The following is a 12,363-nucleotide window of genomic DNA, read 5'->3' on the forward strand; positions in this document are numbered from 1 at the left end:
GGCCGTCATCAACTCTGGACATGAAACAAACCCAAAAAGCACACTAGCTTTTTAAGCTCCGTGGTCACTGGCGTAGGCTGTGGAGTGCATCTGTTCTCAGACTCCAGCCCCACCACTTTTTACCGGTGTCCCTGGGCCGCTGGCAGGAGCGATTGGTGCCTATCATGGTGAGAAGCAGCTCACCTTCTCTGTTGTAGCACATGGTCCAGAAGGATACGTACTCCATTCAAGCATCAGCCGCCTGGGGCTCCATCATCCTGGGGACTCCATCCCTTGGTTATAAAGTCCTCATTTCCAGATGTGCCCCCTCATTCGTCCTGCCTTTGCTCTCTCCTGGCGTCCGCACGCTGTGCTCTGTGTCCCTCAGATTGCTGCAGCACTGGGGTGAGCTGCCTGTCTGGTCCCCCCCGCGGCCCACCCTTACACTCAGAGATACACACACCACTGCTCGCCTCCACTTCTAGCACTGCTGTCTGAGGACTCTGCTTTCTTCTGCAGTCACCACATGCCTCTCCGCGTCCCTCCCAGTGGTGCAGACTCCTCTCTGGGCAGCTCAGGCTTAAGGTGAAGGAGGGAGGGCAGGAGGGTTCTCTAACAGTATTTGAACTCCTAGGGAGACCCAAAGGAGTGAAGGAGCAAGACGTGTACATCTGTGACTACCGGCTGGACAAGTCCGCGCACCTGTTCTACAAGATCCACCGGAATCGCTACCCTGTCTGCACCAAGCCCTATGCCTTCGACCACTTCCCCAAGAAGCTCACTCCCAAAAGAGATTTCTCCGTAAGTCTCGTCCTCCTACCTGTCGTACAAGGGCAATATCGTTCCCACGGGGAATTCCTAGGGTTGGAACCTTCAGGCTCTCCGCTACTTCATCCTGTTAGTCCATCCCGAACTGTAGGAATCGGTCTCTAGTTACTAGGATTTTTCTCTTTGTCTTTCTCTCTCTCTTTTTTTTTAAGTAGGCTCCATGCCTAGCATGGAGCCCGACACAGGCCTTGAACTGGTGACCCAGAGATCAAAGACCTGAGCTGAGATCAAGAGTCAGACGCCCAACTGACTCGTCCACCAAGTGCCCCTGTTTGGGATTTTTAAACAGCAAACATACATTTATTCTGCATTTCCCGGCACGTACATACGCTTGCTCGGCGTCTCTCGGTGCGCCCACACATCTGTTCGGCATTTTCTGACGCGCGCACACACCTGTTCTGCACTCCCCGGCACGGGCTGATTCTCAGCGAGTCGTCAGTGTCCGCATTATCGCCAGGATTTCTTCGCTCGTCTCTCCCCGCTTCACTGGCTTGGCCCTTAAGCTCATGTAGTTTTTAAAGATGTTATTTATTTATTTGACAGAGAGACACAGCGAGAGAGGGAGCACACGCAGGGGGAGCAGGAGAGGGAGAAGCAGGCTCCCCACAGAGCAGGGACCCTGGATCATGACCCAAGCCAAAGGCAGACACGTAACGACGGAGCCACCAGGCGCCCCTTAGTGTAGTATTTTGTTGAGTTTTCATATCCATAATTTTAAGCAAGCGAGCCGAGAGAATAGCAAGAACCCTGAGAAAACTTTGGTGAAAATAGTTCAGGGCTTTTCCCATGTATCTCTGCACTTAAAATGTAAGACACCATCTTTATATAAAATGTGAAAAGTACAGAGGCATTAAGAAAAAATTGTATGTCATCCCACGACACAGAACACAGCTGCTGGTATGTCACCCCACGACACAGAACACAGCCGCTGGTATGTCATCCCACTACACAGAACACAGCCGCTGGTAACAGTTTCATTTCTTGCCTTTTTCATATGCTTTCTCTTTAAATTGTTGTGAACATAGTGCTCCAGTCCTGTGCCATTCATCGGTCCGCAAAGGCTTTGGACGTCCGTCCATCCTTCAGTGCATTTGCTGTCCTGAAACTCTGGACTGAGCTACTCGTCCTTGACTCTGCTTTTTGTGGGCTTCTCAAAACTTGGGGCCGTCTTGCACTCTGTTCTTAACGTGTTAAGAATGTTAAGAACCCTAGAATGTTAAGAAACCATCTAACCGGAAAGAAACTCTATGTCCATTTCCCCCTATTGTTTTCGGATTTCTCTAAACAGTACTTACGGCATGTTCTCCCCACCCACCACCAAGCCCTGCCTCTCCTCTGGACTCCTTTGGTCTCGCTCAGGCAACAGCTCTCAGGTCAGCCTCGAAGCCCCAGCCTGAACTACTCGGGCGTTAGGATGGGGCGGACGGGACTGGGAGCCCGTCCCCCTCACCATGGTCACAGGCGGGCAGGACACCGCACCCACTGTGGCCTTACGGACTGACAGAAGGACTGACCTTCCGCCCTTAAAACACAGCCACCCAGCTCGGACAGGCTCTGCCCTGTGTTTGCTTTCCTTCGTCCCCTCCCTGTCCCGTTCCCAGCCCGCCTGAGCCGGCCCCGCAGCAAACTCAACGTCCCCCTCCTGTCCTGTTCCCCGCCCGCCTGAGCCAGCCCCGCAGCAAACTCAACGCTTTCCCTTTCTTTGCAGCCTCATTACGTCCCAGACAACTACAAGAGGAACGGAGGGCGGTGAGTGCGCGGGGGGCGCGGGGAGAGCCCTTATGGGGGGGTGGGCGGCGACTTGAGTGTTGCAAGAGCAGCAGCACGGACCACCCGGCCCCCCGAGAACTGGGGACTCTGACAGTGACCTGTAGAGCCGGCAGCGGCTCGGAAGCCCTGGGTGTCGGAGGCCTGGGCCGTGACGGAGCTTGAGTCGGGCGTGGGGAGGGAGACTCACAGGGAGCAGGAGGAGGACATGAACGCTCTGGAACGGAACTCTAGACCGGTGCAGAGCAGTCTCCTTCTCGAAGGTTTCTGTAAGCTTGTCCCATCACCTCGAGGCGTGTCCGTTCTTGGGGCCTCCGCCGAGGACCTGCTGTCCTGTAGCTGCTCAGGGCAGAGCGTTCGCCGAGCGTGGTGGCCGTGGAGCTTCCACTTGTGCTGGTTTTGACCGGAGAGTCTTGTTCTCAGAGAAGGAGAGTGAAGGCTTCCCTTCGATTTCGTTCGTTTCCTCTGCTTCCTTCCGCGGTGGGTGGGGCCATGAGGACAGTCGGGAAAGGCGGACGCCCCATGCGGACGGTCCCTGTGGTGGGACTGCAGGCGTCACAGGGTCGCGTCGTACTTCTCTGCCAGCTGGCAGCTTGACCAGCTCCGCGGTGGTGCATGCTTCCCTGAAGGACGGAAAATGGACTTTTATAATTAGAAAGTACATTTCAGAAAAAGGCCGTGACTTGTGCATAATGATGGCCAGAGCCGAGGCTTCGAAGAGCTCGCTGGGGATCTCGAGCCAGCCGGAGGCCCCTCCCCTCCCCTGCACGGCCTTCGTCAAAATTCCCACATCCCTCTGGCAGGTCGTCCTGGAAGTCCGAGCGCCCAAAGGCCCCCCTGAAAGGCCTGAGCCAGGAGGACGACGCTCTGCCCCTGATCGAAGAGGTCCTGGCCAGCCAGGAGCAAGCCGCCGGCCGGATGCCCAGCCTGGAGCCGCCAGAGCGGGAGGGGGCCGAGGAGCCGGAGGAGAGGGGCCGGGACCCCCCGCCCGCACGTGCCCCTGAGGAACGAAGGCACAGCCAGCGGGAGCGGCTCAACCAGATCTTACTCAATCTCCTTGAAAAAATCCCCGGGAAAAACGGTAAGACCGAATCGGGCTCGCGTCCGGGTGTAATTGAAAGGGGAGATTAGGAAGGAAGGAAGGAAAAAGAACAAGTTGCCACCCCTCGCCCAGGACGGCGAGTGTTCTGCGAAAACGTCCCGGTTCTCTGGTGGGCCCCGCGCCCGCTTCTCCCTGGAGGGGGACTGAGTGGCGGGAGCTCACCCCCCCCCCCCCCCCCCCCCGCCCCCCGGAGCTGTCTCTCCTGAGGCTGGAGGCAGGCCCCAGGTGCCCAGAGGTCGGAACAGGCGTCACCGGACTCCTGTGACCTCCTTAGAGCTCAGACCCGGAGCGAGGAGCGGGAGGGGTGGTCGCTGAGCCTCCCTGGTTCCGTTCGCAGCCATCGACGTGACCTACTTGCTGGAGGAAGGGTCGGGCCGGAAGCTGCGGAGACGCACTTTGTTCATCCCGGAAAACAGCTTTCGGAAGTGAGCGGCGCAGCGGCTGAGCGTCCGCCGCCGGTGGAGCGCCCAGTCCTGCCTCTGGGCCTCGGAGCGCGGCCGGGGCGGGCGGGGCCGCGTGGCTGCGTCGCTGGCGTTAGGTACTTCACACACCGTGGAGCTACACACACCGTGGAGCTAGCGGAGAGGAAGGGGGTCTGTCTAAGCAGCGCGCTCCACTCGGGCTCCTCTCCACCGCTTCCCCCAGCGGGTTTGTGACGGGACGAGGACCGGGCACACGGGGGTGACCGGAGCCTCGTGGAACTTGACAACACTCGCTCCTGCCCCCAGGCTGGGTCTTTCCGTGTCACCGAGCTGCTTCCTCTGCCCAGGGGTCCCGCCCCGTCCAGCGGGAGGGGACCCCCCCTTCTCGGGGGGCTCCAGGAGCTACCCCCAGAGACCTCAGACAGAAGCGGCAGCTGGGGCCTCTTTCCAGACAGATCCTCGCCCGGGAGAGTCTCTTCTTTCTTGCCCAGTCAGGTCAGAGTAAGACGCGAACCGCCGAGTCCAAGCACTTGCGCCCTCCGCGCTTCTCCCTGCCTCTCCCCCCGGAATGTGATCGTGGGTCAGGGAAGGCCCCCATGGGGTCAGAGGGCACAGGACTTGCGGTCGTGGTTTTTGTTTTAACCTTCATAACCTGCCAGACCTGGTTTTTTCTAACAAGAAGGCCAGGCCCCTGCGGTACCCGGCTGCACCCGCGCTGTGGCCGCGTGTGTCTGCCGGGCCCCAGGGACGGAGACGCGTCTCAGAACAGACTCAGTGTAGAGCCTCCGTAGAAGCGACCCCCAGCCTCCCCCGAGTCAGTCCACAGACGCCGACAGTGTTCGCCGGTCAGAGTGTCTGTCGTGAGTGCGCAGCATCAGCTCAAAACACTACTCTCGCTTCCTCCGTCACACGGTTTCCAGTGTCCCGCTCTTAGAGACAGGGCTCGCCCCCCACGTCCCATGTCCTCCACCCCCTGGTGACGGCAGCAGGAGGGACATCATGATGTCTCCTTCCTTCCCCTTCTCTTGGCCAGAAGTTACCAGACAATACTGTCTCTTTAAAAATAAAATTTAAAAAGCTTTGCTTTGTTGTCTTCTCAGACATACATATGCATATACGTTTTAGATGTTCTTATAAGAGAAAAGATGGATTTTTAAATGTGCCAAGTTGTGTGTGTATATATGTCCGTACGGATGTGTGTGTGTGTGTGTGTGTGTCTGCTGCGCGACTCGGGAGCAGTAGAGCAGGACGCACGGCCCCACCGTTCTCGAAACCCGGACCAATGCTGTCCTCACTGTACATTTCCCCGTGATGCCGACGCTCTGACTTGTTTAGGTAGAAACACGGACACCTTCCATTCCATTGAATCTTTGTTTCTTTTTCTCCTTTCTGTGTCGATCTTGAGGGAAGAAAAACAAACAAAAGAGACAGGGGATGCCAAAGATCCCCTCGAGCAGAGAAAAAACAGAATAAATATTTTATTAAAGAAAAAAGAGAATTAAGAAAATAGTTTGGAGTATTTTCTTACTGTAGAGAAGCACTGTACATTACGACGAGACCTGGGTATGAGATAACGCACGTGCGGAGCCGGACCGTCGCATGCCACGCCACGCCACGCCACGCCACGCAACGTTTAAGTGGTTTCCTTTGGTTTTCATCGCAGGGAGCTGGGGGAGGGAGGTGGGAGATAGGGCACTTTGGGGGTCTCCTTTTAGTCAAAAAGCAGGAAAATGACAAGAAAGAGATTAAAATTCAATATTTCCTTGAATAGTGTTAAACACTAAAATTTTAAAAAAGGCAAAAAAAGAAAAAAACTTTGTAAAATGTGAGAACAGAAGCAAAAGACACTACGCTCTGTCATTTTATCTTTCTTTTGTTGAAAGACTAAAAACTGAAATGTTTTTTAGACAATCAAATGTTAGGTAAGTGCAAAAACTTGTTTTTTCTTACTGGTGTAGAAATTAATGCCTTTTTTTATTTTTCGGTTATTTTATAATAATGAAATAAAAAGAACCCCCCAGCTGCCGGGTGGGTTTCGGTGTTTGCAACGCGGGGCAAGGCACTACACCACTGCGAATAGATACAGTTAGTCTGCATGTCTGTAGGCTGTGTGATTGCGGAAAACATAAATGCTGCTAATATATTTCCTTTTTACAAAAGCATATCTAAATAGATGATTGTTTTGATGTTAATCTTTGTAAATTATGTATTACCGATTTTAACATTGGATGTGATTGCATAAAAAGCTTGCATCTCAATCCTTGAAAGTCTAGTATTAAATGGAAACACTTTTCCTAACAACAGAGTGGTGAGCCTGCTGGTTTTTTACCCCCTCCCTGTCCTCCACGTCTCTTCCGGGGTCTCCTTCCTCCGTCCTGTTTCCAGAATGGTCTTTTCACCACCGCGCCGCCAGCGTCAGCCCTAAGCCAACCGCCCCGCAGACTATCACCGCGCACGGACGCGCGCACACACACGCACGCACACGCGCACACGCACCTGCTGGTACTCATGAGCCAGCCCCAGGCTTGGGGACAGTTACTGCAGGCCGCTGTGTCCCACCGTTGCCATAGTAAGCAGCTTCCATAAATGCTCATCCACTCACATTCACAGCAGCCCTTTCAGGAAGGTACCGAAACCCGACTCTTTCGTAAGATTTTATTTATTTACTTGACAGAGAAATCACAAGTAGGTGGGGGGAGGGGGGAGGAAGCAGGCTCCCCACCGAGCAGAGGGCCCAACGCGGGGCTCCATCCCAGGACCCTGAGATCAGGACCCGAGCTGAAGGCAGAGGCTTAACCCACGGAGCCACCCAGGCGGCCCCCAACCCGATCTGCAGCAACCCAGGTGACGTCGCTTGCCCGGGCCTCCAGCTCGTTAGATCACCTCGGGATAGCCCTGCGGTTACTACTTCCATTTCGTAGAAATGAAAACAGTGTCGCGACTTCCCAGAGGTCACCCAGTAACCAGTGCTGGACTCAGAATTCCAAAACCTTCATGTTCATCTGCAAACAGAAAAGTGTCAGAAATAGCCCATGTGGCCCTCCTAAGGAAGACAGACTCAATCCTGCCGGCAAGTGCAGGGCCCAGCGGGCTCAGCCCAGGCCGCGCGGTGGTTTGGGATCTGCAAGCCAGTCCACGCGTCACCTCACATCAGTGAGAGAAGGACCACAGCGTTTCGGCGCAACGAACATTCGACAACGTACAACGTTCTTTTATCCCCGATAAAAACCCTTCGAACAAAGCACGCTGCCAGGGAACACACCTCAGCATGACTGAGGCCACATACAAGAACCGCAGCTGCCACAACACCCGCTGGTGGAAAGGTGAGCGGCTTCCCCCGAGCTCGGGAACGGGACGGGGGTGTCGCTCTCCCCGCTTTGATCTGACGCAGTCCTGGAAGCCCCCAGCCGGGAGCCATCAGGGAAAAGCCGCGCCTGCCGCCGAACGCCGCGCGAATTGCAAAGGCAGACGTGAGACGTGCCGCACCTCCGGATGGCACGATGCTGCACACACGACACCCCAGCGGCCGCCAGGAAACTGCAGAAGCGACGGGTGATCTCGGGGGCGCTGCAGGACGCAGGACGTCCGGAAACCGCAGCATCGCTACCGGCCGGCGACGAAGCCTCGGGTAGAGAAATTAAGAACCCCCCCCCATCCCGTGCACCAGAAACAATCACACACCCAGGAATGAACTTGACAAAGGAGGCGAAGGACCCGTACCCGAAAACGGTACTGACGGCGGACAGTGCAGACGGCGCCCACACACAGAAGACGACCCGGGGCTCGTGGACCGAGGACGACTGCGGCGAAAATGTCCGAACTCGGGGCGTCTGGGGGGCGCCGCCCGTCAAGCGTCCAGCCCTCGGCTTCGGCCCAGGCCATGATCTCCAGGTCGTGAGACGGAGCCCTGCGCCAGGCTCTCTCCGGCCACCGCCCCCTGTGCCCACTCTCTCCCGCAAGTCAACGCAAGCTCACATAAAAACTTAAAACCGTCCGCACTGCCCAAAGCCAACCATGGATTCAATGCCATCCCTGTCAAAATGCCAACAACGTTTTTCACAGAACGAAATCCTAAAACCTGTGGGGAAGCGCAGAAGACCGAGGACCCAGAGCAATCTTGGAAAAGATAGTCAAGATCGGAAGTTGCGACAACTCCGGATTCCAGGTCCTTCCGGATTCCAGGTCCTACCGGAGCTGCGGCCGTCCCAACAGTGGTTGGCACAGGACAGAGTAGAGAGCCCGGAGCTGGACCTACAACCAACGGCTATTATTCTGGGGCTCAGGAGGCGAGAACGCGCAGCGGGAACACACAAGCCTCCCCGGGCGGCGAGCGAAACCGGCCGCCGAGCGCAGCCCAAGTCGGAGCGCGCTGGGCCCCCGCAGCGGGAGACGCGGGAACTGAAGCCGGAAACATCCGAGAAAAGAGCGCCAGGCTCTGTCGCCAGCCACGGCGACGTCTTCCCGGTCTCCTGAGGCAAGAGAAACAAAAGCAAAACTAAACTCTTGTTACTGCATCAAAATAAGCTTCTGGGGCGCCTGGGTGGCTCGGGGTTAAGCCTCTGCCTTCAGCTCAGATCATCATCTCAGAGTCCTGGGATCAAGCCCCACGTTGGGCTCTCTGCTCAGCGGGGAGCCTGCTTCCCCCCTCTCTGCCTGCTTGTGATCTCTGTCAAACAAATAAAAAAATCTTTAAAAAGGGGCGCCTGGGTGGCTCAGTGGGTTAAGCCGCTGCCTTGGGCTCAGGTCATGATCTCAGGGTCCTGGAATCGAGCCCCACGTTGGGCTCTGCTCAGCAGGGAGCCTACTTCCCCCCTCTCTGCCTGCCTCTCTGCCTGCTTGTGATCTCTGTCTGTCAAACAAAAAAATTAAAAAAAAAAAATTAAAAGTCAACTGACAGAATAGAAGGTATTTGCAAATGACACATCCAATAAACGGTTAGTATCCAAAATACATAAAGAACATCAAAAGATAATAATTAAAGCTAGTAGAGGACACAAACAGACATCTCAAAGAAGACCTCCCAGTGGCCAACGTGAAAACACGCTCAGGATCGCCCCGCTCCGCATCCGGGAAACGCAAATCAAAAACCACAAGGACCGGCTGCCTCACAGCTGCCGGCATGGCCAAAACCAAAACCACATGGACCAGCAAGTGCTGGTGAGGACGCGGGGAGCAGCCCCTGGGCGCTGCTGTTGGGAACGCGGCGAGCACAGCTACTGAGGAAAATAGCGTGGAGGTTCCTCAAAAATTCAAAACTAGAATTACCATCGGATCCAGGAATGCCACTATCGGAGACTTACCCAAAGGACGGGGAACACTCATTCGAAAAGATGCGCACACCCCTGTGTGTTTTATTCTTTTAAGATGTTCTCACGCGTGCTGTGCCGACCGGGCCCCGGGCGCCCTCGTGCGCACCTGTGACCGCACTCGCAGCAGCTGCACCCAGAGAGCAGGCAAGTGTCCCTGGTCAGATGAACGACACACACGACAGAACCCTACTCCTGCAAAACCTGAATGAACTCTGGCCGCGTGCAACAGCATGGCCGGAACCGGAGGGTATGATGGTAAGAGACATACGTCAGAGAGAAATGCCGTGATTTTGCCCACATGCGAATTTAAGAAATGAAGGAAATTTAAAAGGAGAGAAACCCCAAAACAGACCCTTGTGTTAGAAGGGGGGTGGGGAGCGATGGGGGTAAGAGGTGGAGCAGAGTAATGTGCAGAGTTAACGAACCACTGCACCGCACGGCAGAAACTAACATAGCTCTGTATGTTACCTTTGCCGGAATTTCCATTTTTAATCTAGTTTTTAAAAAATAGAGTTGCCTGGGGCTTCTGGGAGGCTTGATGGGTTAAGCATCTGCCTTCAGCTCAGGTCATGATCCTGGGATCATGCTCCCTGGGATCGAGCCCCACATCGGGCTCCTTGCTCAGTGGGGAGCCTGCTTCCCCCTCGGCCTGCTGGCCCCCACTTGTGCTCTCTCTCTGACAAAATCATTTTTTTCTAAGATTTTATTTATTTGACAGAGAAAGCAAGAGAGCACAAGCAGGCAGCGCAGCAGAGGGAGAAGAAGAAGCAGGCTCCCCACTGAGCAGGGAGCCCGATGTGGGGCTCCATCCCCAAACCCCAGGATCACAACCTGAGCCAACTGAGCCACCCAGGCACCCCCAAATAAAATCTTTAAACAGAAAAAAATCACAGTTGGCTGCAAGAGCCAGATGTCTGTCGGGCAGGCGGTGCCACGGGCGCAGAAACAGCACACGGCCCTGCTTCCTGAGCTCTTCAGCCTTGATCACGTAAGCACTGCTCCCACTACGGCTGTTCCAGACAACACGGGCGAGTGACAGCACAGAGCGGGCGCACTCACATCTGCGCCACTTCCTGACGCTCCGCAAAGCCTGTGCGGCTCACTGCGTGTGCAAGCCTGAGTGAGACCGGCAGCCGTGACGACAAAACACTGCCGGGTCCCAGCAACACTCCAGCACGACTGTTCCGAGTTACCAGGGGGACCCTCTCCCCATCAGAGCCAGCGTATGGGGACAGGAGTCAGGCAGGGCAGAACTGGGTCCTGGAAACCGGACGCTGTGACAGCCCCCACGGGAATCACCAGTCCCTGTGCACGTCCTACTGTGAGAAACACTGCTCCCCACATCAAAGTCATGTTCGCTGTTTTATAATTTCATGAGAAAAATAGAAAAAGAAGAAAGAAAAAGAAAATAGAGAGGCTGCGTGACCTTGAGTGCTCCGACTCCTAAGGCTGCAGCTGGCGGCTCCGGGGGCCGAGTGCGACAGGACAGCCGTCTTGCCAAAGTGCCCTGAGGAGTCAGGTCTCCCGAGACGGCCAGCGAGGAGCCCAGCTGGGGAAGGAGTAGGGGCAGCAAGAGGCGGCGCCTGAGGACAGCTCCCTGCCCTTCTGTCGCCAGTCTCTTATCACCTTGACACAAGCTCCCACCGCTGGAGGAAACTGTCCAGGGTCCTTCCCCCGTGTCCCCTGCCTGGTTCTGTCTCCCAGGCCTCCCGGGAGCTCTCCTGCAGGCAGTCAGGGCCAGCACCCCCGGCCCCTCGAGCTCTGCCCGCTGTCCCCACCGGACTGAGACGCAGCTGCTTCCACCTGAGCACCGCAGGCCCCTTCGTGTGCCTTCGGAAGCTGCGTCGCTGCACAGTGGAGACATCAGAAAGATCATTTCTGTTACCCTTTAATCCCTCCCAGTGCCTCTGATAGGGTTCTTGGGAGCAGAGGGGCAAGGCCTGCACCTCCCCGCACCCCTACTTCCTCCAGCTCCCGCCAAACAAGGCAAGGGAGCAGCAGGGCAGGAGGCAGGCTAGGAAGCGGGCCTCTCCCCTCCCGCAGCCCCGGTCCCAACAGCCAGTGACACACACATGTTCTTCTCCCACACTTTATTGGGACAAAGGAGGGGGCAGACCAACACCACAGCCCCGGCCACCGTGGGGGGGGCCGCACTTCAGCACCTGGCGCAGCTGAAGCACATGATAAATACAGGCGAGGTGGGCGGCGCGTGGGGGGGATCCGCACGCAGGAAGGACACTCGAGAACCTTCCTGTCTGGGGCGGAGGCGCAGGTGGCACTGGCGCAGTCCACTCGCAGAGGAACGGGGCAGGGGCGCGGTTTCCACGGTGCAGGCGGGAAGGGAGACATTTCCTTGTGCAGGAGGGAAGGAGGAGAGAGACGCAGAGAAACTCCTTCTCACGTGTCCAGGAGAGCAGAGTTCACTCACACGTGGCACGAGAGGGAGAGGGAGACTGATGTCGCCCCCGCAGAGCTGGCCGTGGGGGGGGGGGGGGGCTCATTCCGCTGCCACCGGGGTGCACAGGTCCGTGGGCCGCGAGCGGTCGGTTCCCGGGGCGCAGGAGGGAGAGGCGGTCGGGCCAGGGGCTCGGCCTAGAGGACGAGAGACGTGTACCCCACGGGCACCAGCCCCTCGGCGCCGTCCCGCCCGCAGCGGAGCCAGTCCTCGTCCACCGTGGCCACCACTCGCAGCACCTCCCCGCGCCGGAAGCTGAGCTGGTCCGGTCCCGCGGCCGCGTGGTCACAGAGCGCGCGCACCGCCCTGCGGGGAGCCAGAGGGGCACCAGCTGTCCCGGGGCGCCTGGCCCACTGCCGGGGCCCACGCATCAGCGGGGGGGGGGGGCGCGGCCACTTATCTGACGCCACCCGCACTCCCTGGGGCTTCAAATCCATCCCCAGCAAACGAGGCGCCTTATCGGAACCGCCCAGGCAGGCCTCCTGGGGGCCCGGGGCGGGG

The 12,363-nt window shown here is 57.0% G+C and overlaps 2 protein-coding genes across 5 annotated transcripts in view; one reads left to right on the top strand and one right to left on the bottom strand.

Moving 5' to 3' along the window:
* The window catches only part of ASH1L (ASH1 like histone lysine methyltransferase), a 180,968-nt gene extending 174,567 nt beyond the window's left edge, over positions 1-6,401 (top strand). For all 3 annotated transcript variants that reach the window (XM_059413755.1, XM_059413757.1, XM_059413756.1), the window contains 4 exons: positions 614-780; positions 2,516-2,556; positions 3,378-3,655; positions 4,014-6,401. In XM_059413755.1, the coding sequence (XP_059269738.1) occupies positions 614-780; positions 2,516-2,556; positions 3,378-3,655; positions 4,014-4,105 (578 nt within the window). In that variant the 3' untranslated portion in view covers positions 4,106-6,401. The remainder of the gene's footprint in view (positions 1-613; positions 781-2,515; positions 2,557-3,377; positions 3,656-4,013) is intronic.
* Positions 6,402-11,482: 5,081 nt separating this feature from the next.
* The window catches only part of RUSC1 (RUN and SH3 domain containing 1), a 7,792-nt gene continuing 6,911 nt past the window's right edge, over positions 11,483-12,363 (bottom strand). For both annotated transcript variants that reach the window (XM_059413760.1, XM_059413759.1), the window contains one exon: positions 11,483-12,168. In XM_059413760.1, coding sequence (XP_059269743.1) covers positions 12,000-12,168 — 169 coding nt within the window. In that variant the 3' untranslated portion in view covers positions 11,483-11,999. The remainder of the gene's footprint in view (positions 12,169-12,363) is intronic.

The sequence above is a fragment of the Mustela nigripes genome, chromosome 10, assembly GCF_022355385.1.
Source record: "Mustela nigripes isolate SB6536 chromosome 10, MUSNIG.SB6536, whole genome shotgun sequence".
Classification (NCBI taxonomy): domain Eukaryota; kingdom Metazoa; phylum Chordata; class Mammalia; order Carnivora; family Mustelidae; genus Mustela; species Mustela nigripes.